This window comes from Peromyscus eremicus, chromosome 5 (assembly GCF_949786415.1).
Source record: "Peromyscus eremicus chromosome 5, PerEre_H2_v1, whole genome shotgun sequence".
Lineage (NCBI taxonomy): Eukaryota > Metazoa > Chordata > Mammalia > Rodentia > Cricetidae > Peromyscus > Peromyscus eremicus.
The window spans coordinates 85338319-85364111 of record NC_081420.1 but is presented as its reverse complement, the minus strand read 5'-3'; the positions used below and the strand labels follow the sequence as shown (position 1 = coordinate 85364111).

The 25793-nt window shown below is 54.4% G+C and overlaps 1 protein-coding gene across 1 annotated transcript; it reads right to left on the bottom strand.

Moving 5' to 3' along the window:
- Positions 1-1033: 1033 nt before the first annotated feature.
- Positions 1034-21964, bottom strand: Cbfa2t3 (CBFA2/RUNX1 partner transcriptional co-repressor 3). Its single transcript, XM_059262504.1, has 11 exons — positions 21826-21964; positions 19185-19262; positions 14725-14966; positions 14436-14525; positions 9376-9557; positions 8561-8790; positions 6256-6341; positions 5190-5391; positions 4616-4684; positions 3393-3583; positions 1034-1525 (listed from the first exon to the last, which is right to left on the bottom strand). The coding sequence occupies exons 1-11, from the start codon at positions 21944-21946 to the stop codon at positions 1256-1258; spliced, it is 1761 nt and encodes a 586-aa protein (XP_059118487.1). The 5' UTR covers positions 21947-21964; the 3' UTR covers positions 1034-1255.
- Between the last annotated feature and the right edge of the window lie 3829 nt (positions 21965-25793).

The window sequence follows — 25793 nt, the reverse complement described above, 5'->3', positions numbered from 1 at the left end:
CACAAGTGGAAAATGAGTTATGAGAAGTCACAGAAGGTGTGAGGACAGATGGAGGTGTCTCCCTTGCATATAGGGACACACGGACATGGCCCTAGGGCACACAACGCTCAGGCTCATGCTGACTGGGGCTTCTGGATATGGTGTTGAGGGTCATGTGGCCTTGCCGCTGAGTCCTCTGCGTAGCAAGGATGCTGCCCACTAGTCAAAAAGGAACGAAGGGCTTCTTCTTGGCCCAACCCACCAAATCCCAGTGACCAAACACCCCCCAATAAAATCAAAACCAAAATAAAAGACCAACATCCAAACAAACCCAGGAATGGAAAGACCATGAAAAAATACTTTGGCAGTGATAAAAATAAATTTTGGATTTTGATTTCTTGAGTTTGCTTTTTGGATTTCCTTTGGAGCGAGGTGTGTCTGGCATCCTTGGCTGGCTAGCTGGCAAGGTAGTTTACAGGTATGTTTCCTTTGCTTAAAAAAAAACTTTTTGGATTTTTTTTTCACTTAAAGCCAAAGAGTTTGACATTAAAGAAAAGAAATAAAACCTGAAACCAAAAAATGCTTCTTGAGTTGGAAATCGAAATTGTTCTCACCATCTCTGCTGTGTGCGCCGATCCCCCTGGGGTTGGCTGGGTGAGGCAGCAACTCGGATAGAAAATCACAGTTTCTTCTCTTTCTAATAAGGAATGGGGAGAACCCCACAGTTCTTTGTCCATTTCTAAGTAGCTTTTTTGCCAACAAAACAAAATCTCCAAAAGTTCTTCACTGAAAAGAAAAGCCACCGATTAGGTTTCTCTGATTCCAGAGAAAGCATGTGGACTTTACAAAGACAGAGAGGGTCAGAGACACAGGGAGAGTCAGGGCAGGGAAACAGAGGGAGACCAAGACATCAAGAAACACAGAGGCAGACACAGAAAGAGAGACAGGAACAGAGAGACAGACACGGGGGGGGGGGGGGGGGGGGGGGCAGACAGCAGCAGAGCCGGGCCGGCCATACTCCGCCGGTGCCGCTGTCTGCAGCTCCGCAGTGGTTTCTGAGGATGCTTGTGAAGAGAGGCTGTGGGAGGTCCTGGCAAGACCTTGTCAGGTAGCTGAGGCTGCATGGATGCAGTTTCGTTGGATCTGTGTTTTCTTTTGGAGAGAAGCAGTAGCAGCAGTGACCCCACCTGGCCAGCTCCAGGCATCTGGTGGGCCAAGGTGGGGCCAGGAGGTTGGCAGGGCATGGCGTCCACGGGCTGGGCGTCAGATCTGGAGGTCAGCGGGGCACAGCAGCATCCAGTGGGCCTGGTGGGCCTGGAGAGCAGGGGCGAGAGGGCCCTGCTGAGCCGGCTTCACTGGGGCTGGCAGTGGCATCAGGCTGTCCAGGCAGTGGGTCAGCTACTGCCGCTGCGGGGCCCTGCAGACTCTGGCCGCAAACATGATGGTGCTTCTCCCAGTCCTTGTGCTGACAGAAGGACCCGCAGTAGCGAGCTGCATTACAACCGCTACAAGTCTCACTGGCCTTGCGCCCGCAGTTCCAGCAGCTCTGGATGTGGAGGAGGGTAAAGGAGATGGTCAGAATGGGACAGAATGCACATGCCCAGATAACCTGCCCACTGCTGAAAAGGAGAGAGACAGAGACGCGGGGGGGGGGGGGGGGGGAGTTGCAGGGGAGAGCTGTGCATCCACGCCCAGCTGCTAAAACCCAGTTAGGGTTTCACCCAGGAAGAAGAAAGGAGGCAACTGAGCTGTCAAGCACTGACTGAGCTCTTTTGGGAGGAGAGGCGCTCACTGACCAAGATTCCCTTTTCTGACTGTATTTCCCTCAGGGGATGCCTGGAGATCCCTGTAAGGTGGCTGGGCTGTGGGACTGGGAGGCTGCCCCTGCTGCAGGAATCAAAGCCTACTTCTTGTCTCTATTTGGCTCCTAAAGTCTCTGGCCTCACCCCTGCCTGCTGTTCCCCAGCTTACGCTGCTCCGCCCAGGAGGGCCTTGCTGGACTCTTCATCAGGATGGCTCTGATACTTGATGGCTCCCCTTCCTCAGGTCTGCTCGGATGTCACATCTAGTGATGTACTTCCCAAACTATCCCCACCTCCAAATACCCAACACTCTAGTTGGCTCTTTGCCCATCTCATGACAGCTCTGAGATCCTGTGTGCATATGCATGTGTGCATGAACACATGAGTGTGTGGGTACATATGTATATGTGTGCGTGTGGAGGCCTGAGGACAATCTCTGCTATTATTCCTGAATGCTGTCCACATTATTTATTTATTTATTTATTTTTGGTTTTTTTTTCGAGACAGGGTTTCTCTGTGTAGCTTTGCGCCTTTCCTGGAACTCACTTGGTAGCCCAGGCTGGCCTTGAACTCACAGAGATCCACCTGCCTCTGCCTCCCAAGTGCTGGGATTAAAAGTGTGCACCACCACTGCCCGGCCTGTCCACATTATTTTAAGATAGGGTCTCTCATTGGCTAAGAGCAGTGGTTCTCAGCCTGTGGGTCTTGACTCCTTTGGGGGTTGAATGACCCTTTCACAGGGGTTGCCTAAAACCATTGGAAAGCACAGATATTTACATTATGATTCCTAACAGTAGCAAAATTGCAGTTATGAAGTAACAATGAAGTTGGGGGGTCCCCAAACAAGAGAAACTGAAACTGTGTTAAAGGGTCTCAGCATTGGGAAGGTTGAGAACCACTGACTTAGAGCTGACCAGTTAGGCTAAGATGGTGGCCCAGTGAGCCCCAGGAGCCTCCTGGCTTTGTCCCTCCAGTGTTGGAGACCTGGCCCTTCCTAAGGGGCAGCCCATGAGTGACTTTCCCCGAAAGGCTTTTCCTTTCTTCCCGATGTCCTGCCAACCAAACTCTTGGAGCAGAGCAAACAGTCTTCAGAAAGTCCTCCTGCACCCACCCTGCTGGGTGGCGCACAGTGCCCAGACACCCAGGCACACTCATAGCACAGGTCATAGCTTTCTCCTTCCTGTTCCTTGAGCTGCCAGAAGCTGAGGGAGGCCCCAGGGTCCTGAAAAGTCTCCTTAAACCTCTTGCTTTCACAAGTTAAAGAACAGAGGGCTTGATATTGACAGGCTTCAATGGAATATGGGCCCTAATGTGCCAGGCCCCCCAGACAAGACATTACTCTCTGGACCTTCAATTATTGCTACTTGCAGATGGGGAAGGCCTGAGAGACACCTTACCAGTCCTCATGGGTCTCCGCATTTACTGACAGGCAGTGCTGAACAGACTGAATGGTTGCCTATGCCACCGGTGACAGTCGTGACCACCGAGAACAGAGAGCTCAGTGGCCTAGAGGTTGCACAGGTGTGGTGTTCTAACCCAGGTTTGGTCAGCCCTCGGAATACAGTGCACCTGGAGGCAGCAATGGAGTGTAGAGGTGGCCAGTGGCCCTACCTCGCTGGAGTCCTCTTGCTGGTTGATGACAGTCAGGGCATCCTCTGAGGCCTGCCGCTTGGCCTCAGCCAGGGCTCGCTCCATCTTGGCACGCTCTGTGGTGATGAGTTCATGGGCTTTGCGCTCTGCATCAGACACAGCTTTCTGCAGTTCTGACATCGCCTGGCGCTTCACCTCATTCACGGCTTCTTCTGTAAAGCACAGAGGTGGGCTGGTGGTCACACTGGCCAGTATCACCCAGGCCAGCTTACCTAGGGTTCTGGACCCTCCACACTCACAACTTTGGTAGAAGCCTAAATACAGGTGTATGCATACAGGCCTACCATACATTGCATGTGTGCACACAGAGGCACATGACAAGGATCCCATACCTTTCCTGACAGGTTTGTGCATGAAGTATTTATCTAATTATTCTTTATCAATAAAAAATCGGGAATCATATATCAGAGTAAGAACCTGATTGATCAGAGAAGTGGTGGAGAAGTGACCAGTAACCTCCTCTTTCTCTTCTTCCTCGATCCAAAAAGCTCAGCATCTTCCTAAGCCCCTCTGTGTCTCTTTATATGTCCTGGGTCCTCCAAAACCTCTATGGCTAATTTTGGTCAGCTAGTAGCTAGCTCTGCCCTCTGACTCAAGGTAAACTTTATTGGCAGTCTCAGGAGTGTCAGAATATGATCAAAATATCCCACATGTGGATGACTATGTAAGTCCTGGGCACATGTGTGCAACCCTGGTCAAGAGGAATAGAGCCATGGGTAGACTTTCTAAAGCTCAACCTCCACCTGCAAGTGTCATGGTCCTCACTCTGGTGTGCATCTTCAGGGGGTGAGGTCTAGTCCCCGCCCCACAGTATGATCCAGCAGGTTCTGGGGTGTGTCCAGGATTCTGTTCTAACAGACTTCAGACAAGCGACTGCTGTGAAGGACCTGCCTTGAGGACAACAGGTCTGCTCCTTGGCTTTGCTTAGGCCTATCCAAGGGAGCCAGAAGGGACTATGTGAACTCTGGCTGTAATTGATTCATGTTCTCATTCTCTCTCTCTCTCTCTCTCTCTCTCTCTCTCTCTCTCTCTCTCTCTCTCTCTCTGTATGTTTGTGCATTTTGGGCACACTCCTGTGTGTGGCCCAATGTGTAAATCCACAAACTTGCTGCACGTGGAGTCCATCTGTGTTGCAGACACTTCTTATGGTTGTCCCCAGGGTCTGTCCCCATAGCCTTACTCACCAGCCTTCCTCCAGATCTCCTCAGGCATATAGCCAGAGAGGGTCCTGGGCATGAAGTCCCGGTGAACATCTGAAACACAGGGATGGGGGTAGAGTGTCATACATAAGCTGGGGTTATCAGTTGCCTTCTTCCACACTGGGTTCCCTTCCACTCTGGCCAGGGCTTGAAGGCAAGGAATACTTTTTCCTGGGAAACAGGGCTTCACATGCCACCAGGGGGGCAGGGGGGTTGGGGTGGCATGCTCTATAGCCAGTGGACATGGATTCAGGCAGGGAGCTGGGCATGTCCTAGGCCTCCCCTAGTTCCTGTGGTCACCACTGTGGTGGATGGGTAAATAGAAGCCTCTAAGTGCCACTTCCTAAGCTTGCCTGTACCTACTAGATCCTGGGAGGTCCAGGCTTCCTAGAAGACCAGGTGCATATTTCCGCAAGTGAAAAAGGCCCCCTTTTCCAAATGACGCTCTCTGTTTAAGTGAGGCCTGACTACTGGCTAGCTTTCTGTGGCATCCCACAGAGGCTGTGTAGGGCTAGCAAGCCCTCACTACAGGTCTTCTGTGTTCTTCCTTGGTACACACCTAGCTGAGACCCCTCAGGGCCACTGCAGCTGTTGAGGGGCCGGGCAGAGGTGGGGGTGGGGCCCCCCTTCTTTCCTTCCTCGGAGTCACTGTAGCACCGGATCCAGTGGTTGAGTTCTTCACGGTCAGCCTCCTGGCAGCGTCGCAGGACAGTGAGGGATCGCCGTGTTTTCTCCACCATATCCATGATGCAGTTCAGGAGCTGCAGGTGGGCGGCAGGGCCTTCAGTACGTTGGAACCGGGGTTGTGGCCAGATGTGGCCATCCAACATGGAGGGGGTGGTCAGGGAGCCAGCTCATCATCCCTGAAGGCAGGGCACAGAAATCTACCTTGGCTCCCCACAAACAGTGAAATGGTTCCCAGTGCCTATGGGCACCCAACTTGAATGGGAACTTCTTTGGATGCAGGGTACAGGCTTAGGATCTTTCCTTTGAAACCCTGAGAGCAATCTGCCTTGGGAACATTCCCAAGAAAGAAGCAGGTAAGGGACCCACACTTGAGAGTGCATGGTGGTCAGAGGAATGGAGCCCCTAGGAACATCAAGACACAGTCCACTTGGCCTGACCAGAGGCTCAGGCGCCTACCACAAAGATAGCCTACACCGCTGGGGCTCTACTCTGCAAGAGTGTCTGAGTGCCAGGCAGCGGTGGCGCATACCTTTAATCTCAGCACTCAGGAGGCAGAGCTAGGTGGATCTCTGTGAGTTCGAGGCCAGCCTAGTCTACAGGATAGGATCCAGGATAGGCCCCAAAGCTACAGAGAAACCCTGTCTCGAAAAACAAAAAAAAAAGTCTCTGAGCAAGAAATAGTGGAGGAAGAAGGGCCTGTCTGCATGGTTCAGCATCCTTGTCTCTATTCTCTCACAGCATCCTGATAGGTCAACGATAGACAATGATGATTACATAAAGGGACAGGCAGACAGTAGGCACTCAGATAGGTCCTGCCAGGAGATGCTGAACCCAGAGCAGCCCAAACTCAGTGTTGCTCCCCACCCTCAGCCTTAGGCTCTAGAGTCGTGCAGACATTCTGGGAATCACAGAGGCCCAAACTCCACCTGGACACTCACACTGTTGAGGTGTTTCCACTCTTCTGCCCACTCACGTTCTGTGAGCCTGTGGTCAATCACTTCTTCTTGTCGAGACCCAGGCATGGCTGCAGAAAGGGTAATGCACATTTAGGCCCCCATGCGGATGCCAAACCCCACCCTTGCCCATAACTAAGCCCTGACTTGGATTTCAGGTCCTGCCCCTACTCCTAGGTGCCTCCTACTTCCTAAATACCATTCCTACTTCAGGGGGATAAAACACTCGTCATCCCTGGTTCTGCCTTGGCCATTCATTCCCTCCCTACTAGTCTTCCAATCCAGCTCCTCTTGCCTTTTCTCTGCCCATTTCTGATAGGCAGCTCCAGATCCACTTTAAGGGTCTGTCTTATCACGGTCCAGAAACCTCAGGGCCTCTGTGCAGCTGTTCAACTTATATGTGTTTACAACTTCCTCTCAAATATCTGTACTCCTATGCATTCCTCAAAGTCCAGGCCACAGGGCCCCTCTACAGCTGCAGAGTCTTTGGAATTCTTCAGGCCATGTGTCTCTGGTCTCTAGGTACAAGACTTCCCTGTTTATTCTCTACCCCCAGACTGTCAGCTCCATGGAGAAAGATGGTGTGTTGTGTTTACCTCTGTGTCCCCAGGCTGAACTCTGGCCTGGGTGTTTACCAGCCCTGAGTGTAGTCTTGGGATCAGATCTAATGGCAGCAGGGTCAGACAAAGTAGCAAGCCAGAATGGCTCATTCCACACGGGATCCTGGGGCCCTTATCTTGCCACTCCCTGCCTCAGTTTCCTGACCCTGCCTAGTTCTTAACATAGTGAGAAGTAAGAAAGAAGATCCCAAGCTGACCTGGTAAGCTTGAGGAGGTGTCCCCAAGCAGGACTTGGTGCTAAGCACTGTGCCCTTCTTTCTGCCCTGACCTTGGAGGGAAGGTCCATCTTTCCCATGTAACAGATGAGCATATTGAGGCTGGTGAGGATCATGTCTGTCCATAGTTACCAGGCAGCAAGTGGGGGAGGCAGTGTATGGTGTAAGTCCAGCCTGGATCCCTGACCTCGGGGATGGCCAAATGGGGTGGGGCAGGGTGTGGGATGCCACTGGACATGAGGGACATGATGGTCCTCTCTTGGTTTTCCTGAAATGTCAAATACTTCCAGTGTGGTAACTGAGGCTGTGCAGGTGAGCTGGTGCCAACCCAGGCTTCCTGGGGGCAAAGCCTCTCTTTAAAGCTGCCATCAGTGCCGAAGGACCTCTTAGTACCCTAACCTGAAATGCCTTCCTCGAGTTGAGAAGGGCAGGGAGTGGCCACAGCCGTCATCCAGCACTGTCTCTGGCTGCCCACAAGGGGCCTGTGCCAACGCCCCAACTAAAATAGAGGCTGAGATCTGTACGACAGCTGGCGTTTATTTTTGCATTAGCAAAAGCGAGTGGGAATTAGCACCTGCCTGACCCGGCTGTGGTGAAGCCAGACACTGTCACCTGCTGCCTAGGTCCAGGCCCTGGAAGCTTCCACAGTGTGTGGGGGGTAGGGAGAGGCCTCTGCTGACCCTGGTCTGGGACCCTATAGGTATCCTGCATGACCCTGGATGGTCATCTCTAGCATTCCTTTCCAACACACTGGGGCGTAGCGGGGTGGGGCAAGGCAGGTGTTGCTGTGACCATCCATGACTGTCCCACTTGTATTCTTTGAGCCTCAGTTTCCTTTGAGGTGTGGGTACAGGCTGAGAAATGCCAGAGTGCATGTGCTCTGTGTCAGCTGCTGTCCCTGTCATCAGCAACTGGGCTTTGGAGGACACTGTGTGCCAGGTGCTCTAGCAATGTCCCTGTCCTCACACAACTGTTCTGACAGAGGAAGAAACTGAGGCAGAGAGGTCACATGGCCCACTTCTGGATTCAAGGACAGCCAGGCAGACCTGCTGGTAGCCTTGCCTTCAGCTACTTTGGCTGTAGGCTGCCCAGCCCAGGAGGGTGGTAAAGGCTGCTTCCTAGGATAGGGTCCTCTGCCCTAGTGCTATTCTGTATGTGAGAAGGGCCAACTTGGCTCTGAAGGGACAAGTCAGGCTACCTGGGCACTGGGGTGGCTACTGACTCCTTACACCGGTTTCTTTACTGGACGGATGAGGTAGTGATTACAGCTGCAGTACCTTCCACTAGAGAGTAGGTAGAAGCAGCTGCTGACTGAACCCTAAAAAAATGCATATAAACTCTCTCCAATACAAGCACATGCAGGCTTATACATGTGCGCAGGCTCTCAGACACATGGGTTCACTCACTCCCTGTGTCCATACCTCAAGGGGTCGATGGCACTCTCACACCACTTACCGAGGGGCCGATGGCGCTCCCGCAGCTCTCGGGGATCAGGATGTCGGTAGGAGTCCCGGAAGTGGTGGGCCATGGCCATGTCCTCGAGGCGATAGTGTGGAGGCGGGGGTGGTGTAGGGTGGGGCAACCCATTGCTGGGACTGCAGCGCTGGGCTGGGCTCAGGGTGCAGGACCGCTTACTGAGGTGGTCGGGGTGCAGAGGGTCCCGGTCTGACCCATTCTCTTTGGTCCTGACGGAGAAAACAGGTGGCCAATGGATAGCAGCCCGTCTTGGACAGAGGGTAATAATAGAGGTGAGGAGAGACAGGGTGGAGGCAGAAACTCAGAGGAGCCTCCCTGGGTTCTGGTCCCCCACTCTGACCTCCTCTGGGACTCCTGGTAGAGAATGGAGGGAGGGAGACATCCAGGGTCCCATGGCCAGGTGTGGTCCCTACTGTGGTACAGTGGTAGGACCAGTACCTCTGTGGCCAGTCAAGGGGTCCATCCAGCCCAGCCACCAAGGGCTCTAGGCTCCAGGTCACTCAGGGTCTTCAAACAGCACAAAGACAAATGAGTTCTGGTGGATAGACCCCTTCCTGAGCTGCTGTCTTCCAGGGGTCCCAGAGACCCCAGGTCTGTCGCTCAATAGGGCAGCGTGTGCTGCAGAACCCAATGTCACCAGCCCACCAGCTGGCAGTATTAGCAGCTCTTGATCAGTCCTGCTGTAGACAACAGACTGGACCAGCTGTCTGGCAGAGTTGTGGCAGAGGCAGATGGGCAGGAAGAGGCCGCCTTGGGTCACCTCCCTGTCCTGGGAATCTGTGAAAGGCTGTTACCTGTCAGGTGTCCTCCTCTTGCCGTTCTCATTGACTTCCAGCAGGAGCTCAGAAGAGTCGATGGGGGAGGTGGCACTGGCATCCAGCAGGAGTTGTTCATGCTGGGCCAGGTACTGGGCCGGCGTCTGCTTGGCCAGGCGGGCACAGTGCAGGAGCTCTCGCTGCAGCAGTGGAAGATTGGCCTGCGGGCAGGACAGGGGCCTTAGGCACAGATCCCTGTCAGCTGGTGTGCAAGCCCACAGAACCTGCCTGGTGAGACCAGTAGACAGCCCAGGGCTGCCTCTGTGTGACTCGGGACTCTGGGTCCCTCAGGTTCCTTTCCTTTCCACAGCACTGTGGGAAGCGACAGGCCTGTGCCCTGCTGGACACAAAGCAATGTATGGACTTTCTACATCACCATGCTTCCTCCCAGAGTCTGCAGCCAATATTCCCTACCTGTATCCTGTCTAAGCAGGCGCCATATCGTCCTTTGCACAGGAAAGGAAAGCAAGGTTCAGAGAGGGCAAGCAACCACACACACACACACACACACACACACACACACGCACGCACGCACGCACGCATACACACACACACGCGCACACACACACGCATACATACACACACGCATACACACACACACGCATACACGCACGCATACACACACACACACGCATACACACACACGCATACACACACACACACACACACACACACACACACGCATACACGCACGCGCACACACAGTGGTGGTAAACAGAGGTACAGAGATGCTGCCAAGAGAACCCGACACTGATGCAGAGTCCCTGCTCTGGCCCCCAAATGCACTGGCCAGGATCCCCACAGAGCTATCCCCTCTCTTCCCACTGCCTCCCACTCTCCAGCCTCAGCCCTGAACACAGCTTACAGCAGGACCTCAGACATCAGTGTGTGCTCTCTGCAGCCACGCAGCTCTGAGCACATGGGGAATGTGACCTGCATGAACTCCAGCCTCAGTCATGACATCACAGCTTGAGTCTACATTTGCAGATGAGGCCACCAGAGCTCACAGACTCCATCTCTAAACCTATGAACTTCACCCTAGTGCTGGGCCAGGGTCTCCAGGAGCTGCTGGTGGTCAGCCTTTCCAGAGCTGCCGTGGGTAGGGTGGCAGGCTGGCCCTGAGCATGCTGGAGAGGGGCCCGGTGGCAGGCTCTTGGGAGAGCCAGCAGTTCTAAGTATTTGTAAATAAACACAATCTACAACTTTCCCATGCGTTTCAAAGCTGCCAGGGCAGCCTTCTCCAGCCTCTGCCTCCTCAGGCCCTGCTGGCGCATCCACCCGGCCCATCAGGCAGCCGATGCATTTTTGTTGCGCCGTGACGCTGCCAAGCCTGTTTTTCTGTTTGGATAGCTGAACGGGGGCCAGCTCACCATCTGCCGACCACGTCAGAAGCATGAGCTGGGATGAGGTCCTGGGAGGTCTCAGTAGCCCAGAGTCTCCTCCCTCACCAGTCCCCCACCCACTCAGTCCTCTCCTTGGCCAGCATGATGGGGCGGGGGCTGGGCATGAGCACCATCTGGTTGCTGTTAGGGTGGGGAAACATCTGGGGTCCTGGCCAGCTGGGGCCAGCTGGGACTTGGAGTCTCGGGTGGGGCAGCTTCTGAAAAGCCCCACTGTCCAGCTACATGAAGGCAGGAGCAGGACAGAGTGGAGGAGACCCTAGGTATCAGGTAGTCTAGCCGTACCATCCAGATACACCGCAGTCCTTGGCTAGGGGTACAGGACCACTGCTCACCCAGAAAGAACAAGTCCCCATTTTTCTTCAAAAGTCCCAGGCATCATTCAGAGGGCAGACCAAGCTGGTCACAGGGCACCCTGGGCCCCAACTTCACTTGGCATAGAGATTTTGATGTCCAGAAAATCTAAACCATCTTTCTCCTCAATGGGCCTCTGGCAGAGGATACATAGTACACATACAGCCACCATGGTGACGGCTAAGCCATGAGTCTTTTTTATGCTTCGCTTGGTTCTGCAGAGCCCTCCCACCACAGGCCGTCCAATCGAAGACTTGGCGGACCACTCACCCCGGTTGGCCTACTGAGGAGACGTGTGACCTTGGGAAGTCACACAGCTGCCTCCTGCCTCATCTGTAAGCCAGAGCTCTGGAAGCCCTGGCGCGGTAGGCCCCAGTGAGCCCCACGTGAATTAACTCAGTTCTTCCTATCACCTGTGTGGCAGGCAGTTTTGTCTTGCCTAGGAAAGGACACAAGAGGGCCCTGAGTGGGAGCCAAGTTCTGCCCAGCCACACCTTCAGAACGGTTTCTTCTCAGAATGGCATCCCCAGAGGTGGCCATGAGAAGCACTACAGACGCCACAAGGTCCATGACTGTTCAGGAAGGTGCCACGCTGCTTCTCTGACCACCAAGAGGGGACCCTCTCCAGTGAGGGCAGTGAGGCACCTGCAGCTGCCTGAGCTGCCTGTTTCTAGACCACTGGGGCTGGGCTCCTGCCATCCTGTACCAGCAAAGCAGTTATGCCCGTGGACTGGGCAGAGGGGGCCAGTGTTCTTGTCTTTCCAACAAGGTTAGAAAGACTGGCTGTAACCTCGTATTTTTAGGTTTTATCTTTGGCTCTTACTGCCCCTCCACCCCAGGAGCTCTATATCATGGAGACAGATGTACCACCAATGTTCCTAACAATGAAACACAGAGGTCCTGGGTGAGCTATGAGGTGGGCAGAGAGACATGAAAATGGAGAGGGTCCCTTGACAAAGCAGTTCTGGGCAAGGTGTTCCACCCAGTGCTTGCTTTGGGTGATGGCCACACTAGGTTAGGTAGGAAGAGTACTGAGGATAGAGACTATGGGCAGTGGAAGCTGGGATAGTTCAGGCATAAACAGGGTGGCCAATGCTACCAAGCATCTGCTGCAAACATTGGCTCTGACAAAATAAGCAGGCGCATGGCATCCCAAAGGCGGGCGGTGGCAGAGTCAGCAGTATGTGGAGGGTGAGGAGCATGAGGGCCTCCAACGCACTGCAGATGACTGCCAGGTGGGCCCACGTGCTGGCACCCGTGGCCGCTCTGTTGTCACTAGCTCCAGTGTGAGCCCAGCAAGGTGTGGGTGGGAGGGAGGAGGGGAGTGGACGTGGGGTGTCATGTGGGGTCCCCCTGGGGGGTGCCAGAGGAATGAGGCTGGTAGGACACATACTGTGCATTCTGTGGGGACTTTGAACTATATAGACCCAAGCTCAAACCCAGGCTTGGGTCTGTACCAGCTGGAAAAGTGAGGGCTTCTGTTTTCCTGCTTACTAACTTGACAGTGTCAGGGCCTATGTGTCCCCCTCCAGGGGTTCAAGAGGGCATCTAGGCAGAGATCTTATAATCTGTTCTTGGCCTAAATTAGGCAGTTAAAAAACCTTACTGATGTAGCTGCCCTGAGAGAATGGAGGACTCCAGCTACAGGGGCTGAGTACAGAGGAGTGGGGCCAGCCAGTGACTGCTAGGTAGCTTGGTGGGGGCTCATATCTTGGAGCTTACTGCTTGTATGGTCTGACCTCGAACTCTGACTAAAGAGCACAGACGGCTGGGCAATGGTGGTGCCTGCCTTTAATCACAGCACTCTGGATGCAGAGACAGGCGGATCTCTGTGAGTTCAAGGCCCGCCTGGTCAAAGAAGAGCACAGATAAGCAGGGAGCATAACCTGGGATCCTAGCTGTAAGTGGAGGTGGGTGCCCTAAGGTATGGGCATGCTAGCATCTCCCTGAGAGGTCTAAGTGGAAAGAGATCACATAGCCGAACACATTTGGAAACATGTCATCCTCACTCCTCTCAGAGTGAAGGGCTGCAGTGAGTCACAGGTTACAGGCCCTGCATGAGGACCTGGCTCTTTCCCTGTGTGTGTGTGTGTGTGTGTGTGTGTGTGTGTGTGTGTGTGTGTGTGTGTAGATAACCAGATTTTAAAATCCAGGTCTCGCTGGGTGGAGGTGGTGCACACCTTTAATCCCAGCACTCGGGAGGCAGAGCCAGGCGGATCTCTGTGAGTTTGAGGCCAGCTTGGTCTACAGAGCGAGATCCAGGACAGGCACCAAAACTACACGGAGAAACCCTGTCTTGAAAAAAAAATCTGGCATCTCACTAAGCCTGGTAGTGCACACCCACAATCCCAACTACTGGATGCTGAGACAGGAGGATAAAGAGTTCAAGGCCAGCTTGGGTAACTTAGTGAGACCCTGTCTGAAAATTAGAAAGGACTAGCGCTGTAGCTCAGCAGTAGAACACTTGCATGTACAAGACTGTGTTCAACCCCAGCACTGAAACAAGACCCCCAAACCCAACCAAACAGAAACCAACCCACCCCACCCCCGAACAAACGTAGCTTCTCATCTGAGGGTTCAGGCTGGGGTGAGGAATCTGCCTTGCTAGGGGGCTCTGGTTACTCTGCCAAAGGGACCCAGTGAAGTGTCACCACCCATTCGTGTGGCCCCAGTCCCAAGCTTGGGTCGGTGTTTAGCACAGCGTCTTCCATCCGACCGCCCCATCACCCTGCTGTGCAGTCACATGCCTGCCTGTCCATCACCCGGTCACTGCCCTCTGCACACCTATTCCCGCACTCTGTTCCAGCCGTATGGACAGTTGCTTTTCCTCCTTCCCCAGGCCTTTGTATAGACTAGCCCTGTTTCTTGGAGGGTGCTTCCCAAGCCTTCTCCAGCCATCTCAGTCACCATGAAATACTCATCCTGGAGAGATTTGGGAATATTTCCCCACTGTACGCACTTCCAAATTCTACACCTGGTCGATAGCACTCTCTTCCCACAAGGTTATTGCTTTAGGGTACTTTGCCTGCCTGTTCATGAGATCCTCTGAGCCTCTGCACAGCCCCTGGCATGGAGTGGGCAACTCAGAAATCTGCTGAGGGGTAAGAATACACTGCTTTTTGTGTATTCTGACTCATGAGGTCTAGCAACTAGTTTACAGCCCTAACTAGTCGGATCTGGTGGTCAGCACCATTTCCCTGGGCAGCTGAGAATGACACTTGGTAGGGAGGGGGATTGAGGACTGGGGTCTCTCAGAGAGGCCCCAGCTCGGAAGGATTTGGTTACCTTCAGAAAGGGGATGACGAATGGCCGCAATGGGAAGTTGGTGGCTTCTTGGAGCTTGGAATGAAATTCTTCGATCGTCAGAGTTGAGTTCTGCAGGAGAGACCACCCCGTTGAAAGGTTCCCATGCACTGTCTGAACCAGCTGCCCTACCCCCACCCTGGGAAGGAGGGGGCTCTGGGTCTGGCCTGAGGGATGAGCAGAGAATAATGGAGTGGTGGACGTCATGGTGGAGCAGGAGGCAGAGTAATTGTCATGGGGAACACGGGGGCCTGATAACCTGGAGACTCACCACCAGCCCCAGCACCAGCGTGCGAACACGCTCCCCAATCTCGGGTGAGATGTCACTGCCAAACTGCTGCAGGGTGGTGAGGAAACGTTTGAGCTTGCTGAGCTGCCGTGCCCCACATGCTGGGGGCAGGTGTTGTGTGGACAGCGAGGCAGTGGATGAGGTGGCCGGGCCATTGCTGAAGCCATTGGGTGTAGATGGCGCACCATGGATGGCCGTAGGTGAGTGGCTGCTGCCGTTCATCACTGCAGGAGAAGGGTGAGCGTGAGGGCAAGGCATAATGATTATACTTTATAAGTACATATGTAACAGGGACAGCAGTGACCCAGATGACAATGATGACGACAGCAGAGTCCAGAGCAGCTGGGCCCAGTACCCTACACAGCTGCCATTCTGTCCTTGCAACCATTCTGTGCTCATGGGGGTTACACTCTTACAGATATGCAAACTGTTCCTGGGGAGGTGACTCCCTTCACCTCACATACCCCAGCCAGGAGGATGGTAGGGATCACACCCTGGAAGTAGCTGCAGAGACAGATGTTTGTGGGGCTGGCTTGCACTGTCCCTGGGGGCTTACCCTGGGCCTGAGGTCAAGGCCTTCACACCAGCCGATATTCTAGGTCCTCCACATGCAGCAGATGCCCAGTCCATCCTACCAGACTGGCTCAGGTTTCCACCATGAGCAAGCACGGGGCCTCTTCACCCACGGTACGGGAAATGAGAAGTCACCCCCATTAACCCAAGGGAAGGCCTGCAGCTCTGCCTCTGCTGTAACAGCCTCAAGCAACACCCTCTACCCAATCTCTTTCCCACCTCTGAGCAATGCCCCAACTCTCCTTAGCCCTGAGCACTGTCCTGGGAGCCTTCCAAAACTTGAGGACCCCAGGCCTCTCTAAGCCTGAGTAACACCATTGGCGGCAAGGAGCCCAGTGCTTGAGTGGATGGGACTCAAGATCAGGCAGAGCGACTGAGACCCCCCAGCGGATGGGACTCAAGATCAGGCAGAGCGACTGAGACCCCCCAGCGGATGGGACTCAAGATCAGGCAGAGCGACTGAGACCCCCCAGCGGATGGGACTCAAGATCAGGCAGAGCGACTGAGACCCCCCAGCGGATGGGACTCAAGATCAGGCAGAGCGACTGAGACCCCATGATAACTACTCTACCACCTGCTCTATCATGACTGAGACTGGGGCTGGTTGGATTCTTCAGGAGATTTTGACACAGAAGGCTGTGTCCAGGGGATGGTTCATGCTGAGGACAATCAGGTGACTAAGGACACAGCTGATAAGCATGCTACAGGATCACGGCTGCCAATCACTGAGCCATGGCTGACTGGATGGCCCTACCATCAACTCGGAGTACCAGGGCCAAGGCCAGAGGCTGCCACAGAGTCCTTGTCTATCAGCCCTGAGTGACAAAGGTATAATTAGCAGACTCAGCAGACAGGTCAAAGTTCACAGGTCATGAATGCTACCTCTAGGTATAGACACATGTTCATACACCTCTGGCTCACTTAACTGTTGTTTTTTTTTTTCCGTGTCTTATGCCCCCTGACCTTAGGGATGCACCACTGTCTCCTGCCTTGACCGAGTGTGCAGAAGCCAGGTTCTCAGGGCTGTGCTGACAGCGTAGGTCTGGGGTGCCCTCAAGACCAGTTCCCAAAGCTCCTGTTGTCTCATTCCACCTGTGGTGAGGCCTGGTGGGGCTGTAAGTGCCAAGGGAGAGAGGCAGCCCATTTTTCTAGACTAAAGATCCGTCCGTCCAGGCTTGCCCAGTGCAGAGACTCCAGCTGAGTTCCCCTGGGGTATCTGCTTGCTTCAGGCAATGGGTACCTTAGCAAGGCACTCTAGACTACACCTGCCTGGACATCTTGACCCAAGCCCTAGGAGAGGCCTACGGGCTGGGCATGGAAAGATGAGGTGGGGCCTTTACCTAAGTCCCTCCTTCCTGGCCCTCAAATCTTTTGACTGCTGTGGCTCTTGCAGGATCCTGTCACACCTCTGCTCACACTACAGGACAGGGGACCTAATCCTACTCTGCCAGTCTTGGAGTTCCTGTCCCCTCTGTGGGCCCCACATAGCCCTCTCTTGCTAACGAGTGCAGTGACCAGCTCTATGTTGCCCAGAAACTGCCTGAAGCTCCAGCCCAGATAAACCACCTGGGGCCAGGGCTGGTGGCTCCACATAACATGTTCTAGATCCACAAAGGAGACAGGGCCACTAAGGCCCTGGGATAAACAGTTCATGGATAGACCCAGCTGGTGGCCCCCAACTGTCTGCTCCTAGGGCTGACCCCTACCTTCTACGTGAGTGTAAGGCGGGACCCAGCCCAGAGCTGTTATGGTGTCACGTGGGTGCGGCTGCTGTTGTAGTCCCCTCGGAGCATACCCTTCCTCATTCCTCTATCCTCACCTCCAGTCTGACAGTCAGTCACCTGATACAAGGACTCTCACAGGTCCTCAGACACCCCCATATCATAAACCCTTGAGGGTTGGGGAAGCAACACCAGTCCAGATGTACAATGTAGGCCAGACCTAGATCTATCTGCCAATGGTCCCAAGCCACTCCGAAGTTCTGAGGTAGGCTCCAGGGTCAGAGCATAGTCATCTTCCTTGTTCCCGAACCCATGGCTTATGGAGCCTGTGTATGCCACCAACTGATCTGGGAGCTGGCCTCATGAGATCACAACCCTAACAGACTCTACATGTTGGGTGTTAATGTGAGGTACCCCTTGACAGCTGACCCTAAGGAACAGACATTTCAGCATGTGGGGAGAGGCACGCGGGCTCACATGCCACCTTGGTGTGTTCAGGCTGCCAGCGGTCATGGAACACTGCACACAGTTCTAAGCAGCTCCTCTGTCCTAGTAGGGGGGTATGCACATGGAAGCTGAAGCCTTTCCAGTTGTTTCCCCAAATGATTTCAAGAGTCCATTCCAGGGCCTAGGATACACAGTCCGTTCCAGAATGACTGTATGTTAGTAGAAGCAGCCAGTGTAAGTCTGTGCGTGGGAACACCCTTCTTGCTCTGGGGTGGTCAGTGATGTCTGCACACAACATACCAACATCTCTGGGTTCTTAGCCTCTCTAACACCATCTCCAGAGGACCCCACTGGGTGGACTTCCCTCTCACTAGTAAGCTCTGACAGCTCCCGACACACATGCCCCAGTCAAACCTAAGGACAGCCACTTGCTGTCACCTCAACCCGACCAGGAGATGGTTTGTTGCCACGGAGACCTCACTAATAGAGGTGGACTTGTGTCCTAAGACCCAAGCATTTTATCACCAGGGCTCTGGGCCTTTTAGTAGTTTCTAAGACATGCCAATGTCCACATTATCTAGTCTACCACCCACCACCACCAGCCTGACCTGGTCCTGTCCTCGATGAGGCCCGCTTACCAGCCTTGCTCTGAGCGCCTGGGTCCCCCGTGGCCTGTTCGCCTCACTGCCTGTCTGTCTTCCCTCCCGCGGCTGCCGGGCAGTCTCAGCAGCTAAAGAGACGCCAAAAATAGCCCCCAGCACAAGTGTTTTCATTACCACAACAGGTGTGTTACTAAGTTAGACAGCACACGTGTCCTCGGCTGATGTTTGGGGGCACAAACTAGCACCCCATAGTTCCCCTAGCCTTGATGCTTGGGTGGGAGTTGGCCTGGAGCTCACGGACCCTATTAACAGTTCTTCCACTCTTTCTCCCTGACAAGGAGAACACCATTATCACCACAACAAGAATCAGTCAACAGTTGAGGGCCAGTCAGGCTGTGTGCCAGGCTCTAGTGTGTGGCCAAGCATGGCACAGAATGATGGCAGCAAGAAGGACAACATAGAACATAAATAACACATGTAACTTCTTCCTTATTCTCAGAGCCCAGAAATTCCATGGCAGCTGTACACACCTGGGAGGTGCAGGTAATTGGCCCAGTTAAGACCGCTGAGGCACAGTAACACCTGATGATGGGGGGAAAGTATTCTTCATGAATATCACCGGGAGCTTTGGTGGAATCATCCACCGGTGACTGATGCCCACAGGGCTTGTGATGTGGGTCAGACATGGCAACAAGGCTTTGCCAGCATGGAGCATGAATCACCTTCAGCACTCTAGACTGTGGCAGCATCTCTTTATAGGTGGGGAAGCTGAGGCACAGGCAACCATACCTGCCCATTGTTACCCTGTCAACAGTGAGAGCCAGAGTCTCTTGAAACAGTGGAGCTTGATTTGCCATTAACACATGTCCCCACTGTCTCCTCATAGTCCTGGCATCTGCTCCAGTCAGCTCAATAGGCATTCACATGCAAAGGTCCCACAGTTCCAGCACAATGTCTGAGGGTCTCGGTCTCTAGCCCTTAGGCCCCTGGGCCTCTCTTGTCTTTAAGGTGACTCGAGATCCAACAAAGGGGGTGTAGAGGAAGCGAGAAGGACCCAGGAGGCCTCCTTGAAGCCCATGGTTCTTGTTATTTTACTTACAGAGACAGACCATGGACCACTTTAAGCAGCCGTGGAAACGGCCATGGGGCAGAGACGTCGCAGGTCCATCCTCGCCATCTGTAAGCAAAATAAGAAGAACACGCTGTCAGGAGGGCGCCTTAGCGGCCCGTCCCCTCTGCTTAGTGGCAGTCCTAGAGACCATGCTGTTGCCACTGGGGGCCAGTCCACTCCTCTGGGCCTCAGTTTCCTCCTCTGCAAAATAACAGTTGTACTGGGTATCTGTCAGCATGAGCAACACCTACCTCCTAAAAGCTATCTCCCCAGAAAGTGCCTGGTCACTCCCTCAGCACTGTCCTTAAGCGACTTGGGGCCCAAGTTGTGTGTTTTCAGTTACTGAGATTCATTTCTGAGTTAATTTAGGTGAGGTTGTCAGTGGAGACAGGGCAGTAGCTCCAGGGGTAGTGAGCCCCCTGTCTCAGAGGCATGCAAGGGCAGATGGGAGCTCAACCCACCTAGGAGTTCCCTGCCTGAGAGGCATGTAGTCTGGGTCAATGCTTCTTGTATGGTCCTAGGTCTCCACACTCAGCCTCTGGCCCATCTCCCCAGCCAGAGACCAATCTGTGCCCAGGGTGGTCACTGGGCCAGGAAAACCACAGCCCTCAAGTAGAGGTTCAAGGTCAGTCTCTTCATTTGGCTTGAAGCACTGGGTAGGAATCTGCAGCTGGCTGCAGAGGCTTTACCAGGACTGCCACCAGCCAGGTGCAGGGGTGTGGTTAACCATGTGGATTAGGAACAAACCTGAGGTGACCTCAGGAGGCCTGAGCCTCAGACTTATGCACCAACTAGCCTCACAGGTCTGAAGCCCCACAGACTGAAATGAAGGCTCTGTGCTCTACAGACACAGTTTTGACCCCCAGGGCAGGACTGAGGGGCAGGAGGGACACAGCTCCTCCCCATGCACCATACATGCACTGGCCACCCTCACATCTGTTTACAGGCCCCATGAAAGTAAAGCCCTGAAGGTCTCAGCTGATCCCATCCTCCCTCCTAACCGGGAACATCTGGTGTCCAGGCCAGCTTTCGGGATAAGAGCTGGTCCACAGGGAACGCAGACTGGGGGAGGTGCACCCTCACGGTTGGTGACAGATTAGAGTCCAAGATCAGCCTGTCAGCTGCTCTGTTCTTCCTTCGTGCTTGGGGGTCCCCAAACATCTGGAGGACCATTGTTTCAGGAAGTGTGCCATGGCCTCTCTGCCGGGAGAGGGGGCACAGCAGCCCTCGCAACTAACAATTCCTGTCCCTAGGTTAAGGCATTGGCTGGTGACATCGGCACAGTCCCATCGAGTCCCCTCTCACCCACTGGATGAGCTTTGAAGCTGCCCAGCAGCCAGAGTCTACCTGCAGTTGAGCCCAGAGGGAAGGAAGGTTAGGGAAGGAGGGAAAGGTGACTATGTGCCAAGCCATGTCATTATGGCAGGAAGAATGTGAGAAAAGGCACCGGTACCTCTGGAGAGCATGGCCAGCAGGCAGATCCAGGGCCTGGCAGGCACATCTGTCCTCTGAGAACAGCAGGCTGCTAGGGGTTAGAGTCCCAGCTACAAGAGGTAGAGCTAGGAGTCCCCACTCCAGGCTGACCCATCACTGGGCCCCGGGTTAATCCTGTCGGAACTGGGAGCCAGAACCTCCCGAGACACTGGAAGGTGTATATGGGCATTCAGCCATGAGACAACCTGCCATGTGCCGGGCACAGTCTCAGACAGTCCTGGCTCCATGCCCCTGTACCTGGAAGCAGATGATATTAACCCTCAAAGCAGGAACCTGACACCCTGTCAACAGGACAAGGCTGGCCTCAGGCTGAGCTGCTGCTCCTCATCTCAGCCTTTCTCTAGACAGCAGGGCTTTGTTCAGAGCCCTGTCTTTGAAGGGCAGAGTCAGTGCTCCATGTCCACAGACAGAAAGACCAGAGGAAGCACCCGCGCCCTGGAAACGAGGTGACATCAGGCTGAGGTGCTGAGACCCCTCCCTCAGAGAGGGCTATTGCTCCAGTTTGAGGACTGGGGTAGGGTCCTTCAAGTGTGTGTCTTTGAAGATTGCTGTGGGGGGTGCTGCCAGAACACTTAGGGATACACTCCCAAGCCTTTATCTTGGGGGAGGGGTACAGGACATTGTTCCCTTTAGTGGCCCAACCCTAGGAGTTTCTGTCTTCCCAACTGCTCAGCACCTGAGCGTCTAAGTCACAGTCTTTCAAAGAAAAGAGGCAACTGTGACAGAGAGCTGCCATGACTGCCCTAGGCTCCCTGGAATCCCCTCTAAGAGTGCTGTGCTCCGGCCTCTGCTCGGGGCTGTTGAGATGAGCCTAAGTGCCTGGGGCCTTCAGACATCAGTGCTTGTAGGCTGGTACTAATGTCCATTCACTTATTTCATTTTCACAGCGGTTGTAGGACAGGAACCACAGCAGGCCCCCACTCTATAAACGAGGAAGCCAGGCCAGAGAGGTTAAGTAGCTAAGCCAGAGTTGCACAGTAAGGAGGAGGAGGAGCTGGGATCTGAGCCTAAGATTAGGCTGCCAATGGGCCACGGGGTCATGTTATGTTAAATGTGGAGTACAGAATTTCAAACGGCTCCACCTACTCCACACTCCCTGCCCCGGTGTACTGCGACAGTACGAGGGGGGACTCACGTGTGTGGGGTGTGAAGGAGGGTGGTCGTGTAGCTCCCTGGGATGCGGTGGGAGGTGGGGGTGGCATGCTGGGGGGTGTGGACCGGGGCTGCGTCTTCACTTCAGCCGGAGAGTCCGGCATTGCTGCAGCCTTCTCCTTCCTGTCGGCTAAGGAAAAAGAGAGAGAAAGATGAAGCGGCTGAGGGCAGAGCTGGCGAGCCAGCACCTGGGCAGGGGCCTGCGAGCTTCCACTGGCCAGGTGGACTCCTGACTCCACTCATCCAGTGGGAGTCCCAAGTGTTCTCACAGGTGGCTAGCATCCATGCACAGGTGGAGCACAGAGCCAGGCCAAAGGTGGGCTCGTCAGGACTAGTGTCTGTGTGGGAGCCCACCATGCAGGTTTCCAGGCCCCATCTCAATTCTCCTGACTTATCCTGAGTATCTGCATTTGTAAGATATATGGGGAGTAATGATCCCAGATTCCCAGAGCTGAGATTCTCCTCTAGGACCTGTGGGGTGTGTGGGGGGGGGGGGGTAGGGGAGTGAACTGGCTTCATGGTGTGGAACCATCTTTTTAACCACCTTATGGTCCTTGTGACACCTATTGGGGGCTTGTGGATGTCAGGGTGCTTAGGGCTTGGTCCCTGAAATGTGACCCACAGGCTCAGGACATCCGGGCTTAACCACAGTCCAGTGACCCAGCTCTCATCAAGGTGCTCAGCTCAGGGTCAGATGGTAGGAAGAAGGTAAGATGGTGACCATGGGCAGGGTGAACTGGTATCAGGTGGATCGGGATATCCAAAGGCTCCAGAACAGGACCATGAAGCAAAGCCCAAGGGGCAGCCTTGCTTGGGCCATTCTTTGCAGGGGACAGTGAGTCCTGGGGCTTCCCTTTCATCTTAACGTGTGGTCAGACAGGACAGGTGGACCTCTGTAAGTTGTTTCTTTGTCATGTGGCCAGCTCTCCAGAGCCAGCGAGGGGAGACTCCTGCCCGCTATGAGCAGAAGGCAGACCTCCTGCCCCAGTGACTGCCTGCCGGCCCACAGATCTTCCACGGGCAGGGGGACGAAGACTGAGGAGACTGAGTCACACAGTTCAGAACCCCTTGTCTCTAGGCCACCATCATGGCAACTATGGGCATCACCCCTCAGCCCTTCCCATCCTGCACCCCACTTCAGGGTCCCATCATTGGCAGACACATATGAGTCTAGGTGGCCCAGCCTCTGTGGCTGGCGATCAGTAAATGACATCAACCAGGTGGCAGACCAGAAACAGTGAAGCCCTCACCTAACCCCCTTCCTGGCTGCAGAAGGGAGAGAAGCCCAGAGACACTTTAGACAAGCCCAGCGGCCCATGATGGCTTGTGTCTGGGTCTGCAAGGAAGAGGCAAGAAGCCCCCATCTTCCTGGACCCATGAGGAGGGGCAGAAGGAGCAGATGGCACACAGCAGCCACCCAGGCTGCGGCACCTGCTGTCCCCCAGCTGTGGCCTCTGGCCCCCCTGCTGCCGGCGCTCGGCCCCTCCCCTCCCTGAACTGTCCAAAGGCTGATGGCTGGGCACACGTGTGGCCGCAGCTGTGGGGACCTATCAACACCATGCCTGGCTGCGGGGCTGATGGCCAGTCTCCGGTGACAACCACCAAAGAAGGCAACTGTGGCTGGCTGCTTTGGCATGGAGCAGCCCGTCCTCAGCAGCCCTTCACCTGTCCAGTCTGCCCTTGGGCCCTCGGGCAGACAGGGCTGCTTCGGATGGTACCGCCAGGGCCAAATGTCTCAAGTGCCAGGCTGGCTCTGGTCACAGGCCCAGGACACTAGGGACACTCTGTGTCTCTGAAGCCTTTCACAGAGGAGAAATAGCTTCACCTGAGCTTCAAGTGCCAAACGAAGTAGAGCCAACTGAATGAAGGCAGCACAGGCAGCTGGTTCAGTGCTGGACCACTGGTGGACACACTGGTGCCACGGGCCACGGTACCATGTTGCAGTGGCCACCACTTGCACGACCATGATATCCAAGGCACCCTGCTGGTGCCTAGTGACCCGCAGACACTTAATTTTCTTTCTTTTTAATAGGACCGGAATCATAGAGGCCAGAGGTCACCTATCTGCCTCAGAGCCTCAAATGCTCATTGCACGCAGACTCTGTTCCCAGCACTCCCTGGATCTCATTTGTCCTCATAGAAACCTTATGGTCCCGATTCCACTCAAAGCCCATTTCAAAGACCAGGTACGCAGAGGCGCTGTGACCTGCCCCAAATCACACATGGATACTGGAGTCTAAAGCCAGTGAGTGTGGGGACTTAGAGTCACCCAGTCTCTTGCTTCCAATTGGTCTGCAGCCTCCCAGATCTGGAGCCGCTGCCCTGCCTTTACCCTTCCCTGCCTTCCCTCCAGGGAAGGGTATCCACCTCCCAGCATGCCCTGGGAACCTTGTTTCCCTCTCCAGCTCACCCCCTCCTGGCAGTTCCTCTGGACCGTCACCCCATTGCAGACACCTTGCTCCCTGGTTGACCCGTCTGCAAGGTTTCCTCATGGGATCGCAGTCTCCCAAAGGTAATGACTCAGGGTAGAGATCACTGTGGCAGTCCCCATGAGGAAGTCTTTCTCTGGAGTACCTTGCCAGGAGCCTCAGGAAAAGGGTCTAGGGAGCGTGGAGGGCAGCGCCCAGGGGCCAGCTGATAGTTGGTCTAGGTCAGGGGGGAGGGGCTGACTGTTGAGAGAGGCTGTCCCCAGGGGCCTGAGCCACCGTCTCACCTCCAAAGCATGTAAACTGTCCACTTCCCTGAGGTGTGTCTGTGTGGTGGTATCAAAGGAGGTGGGGAATGTCATTCACAGAACCCATACCACAGCTGTTTATTTATTTATTTAGAGATTTACTGTGTAGCCAAAAATGGCCTTGAACTTCTGATACTTCTGCCTCCACTTCTGAATGCTGAGATTACAAGTATGTGTCACCATGCCCAATTTATGGGTGCTGGGGACAGAACCCAGGGCTTTGTGCAGGCTACAGAAGTGCTCTACTAGTGGAGCTGCATCTCTAGACCCAGCAGTTAATTTTCCTTAATTTTTCTCCCCTCACTGTAGTGGCTGGGAAGGCCATCTGGACCACTGCAGGCTCAGAAATGCCAATGGCAGGAACAAGGCCGGTAGACTTGTCCTTCCCAGGCTGTATCTTCCTGCCTCAGGACCCTCCAGGCACATACCATAAACAGCTTGAGCAGGGACTGGCCAGGTAGGAGGCTCCACCACTGGCTGTTCTGGGAAGCCACTGAGAGGCAGTTTCTGCTTCCCAGCAAGGCTACAAGTGTTAGTGGAAGTGCTGGTCCCTCCAGAGCAGGTTCTGGAGAGGTCCCCACAACCTGAAATCTGGGCTGCTCGAGCTGTTTCTTTTCGTATTGTCCTACCATAGGGTCAACCCCATGGCCTCAGCCACATTCCTGCTGAATCTTCAGCCTTCATAGTCTCCTAGAGGTACTGTTCCAGCACCATCTCATAAAGGGGAAACTGAGACCCAAGGAGTGATTTCTTCAGTGCCACTTAGCTGTGCGGTACAGATTTGGATCTTGTCCGTCAGTCCCAAGCCACACCGTCCTTTCTATACCCAACTGCCCAGGCCTGTGTCCCCAGGTTCTGAGTTGTGTTTCCAGGCAGCTGGACAGAGGTTCTTTTGCCTGCTTAGTTGGACTTGCCTTGTTGCGAGGTGAGCAGGTGGGAGTAAAAATGTCATTTACAGACAACCCTGAAATCTGGGCTGCTTGAGCTGTCCTGGGGGCAGCACTGTTGACTGTGCGTTCCAGGTGACAGCTACTGACTTCAGAGACCCTCCAGGCTCCCACCAAGGTTCCTGGCTGGTAGGTGGGGCAGCCAGGATTGGAACTGTGCATCAGCTCCAGGCCAAGTCATTGCTGTGAACTCTTTAGTACAGGCAACCGGCATGGTGGCTGCCTGCAGTCACAGTGGGAACCATTTGGAAGAAGCATGGAGAGGCCAAG

Coding starts and splice junctions, on each gene's coding strand:
- Cbfa2t3 (XM_059262504.1), bottom strand. CDS start 21,946: ATGCCGGACTCTCCGGCTGAAGTGAAGACGCAGCCCCGGTCCACACCC. Junction 14,967..19,184: donor GTGGTCCATGGTCTGTCTCT/GTAAGTAAAATA, acceptor CTTCTCCTGCAG/TGATGAACGGCAGCAGCCAC. Junction 9,558..14,435: donor TCGTCATCCCCTTTCTGAAG/GTAACCAAATCC, acceptor TCCTGCCCGCAG/GCCAATCTTCCACTGCTGCA.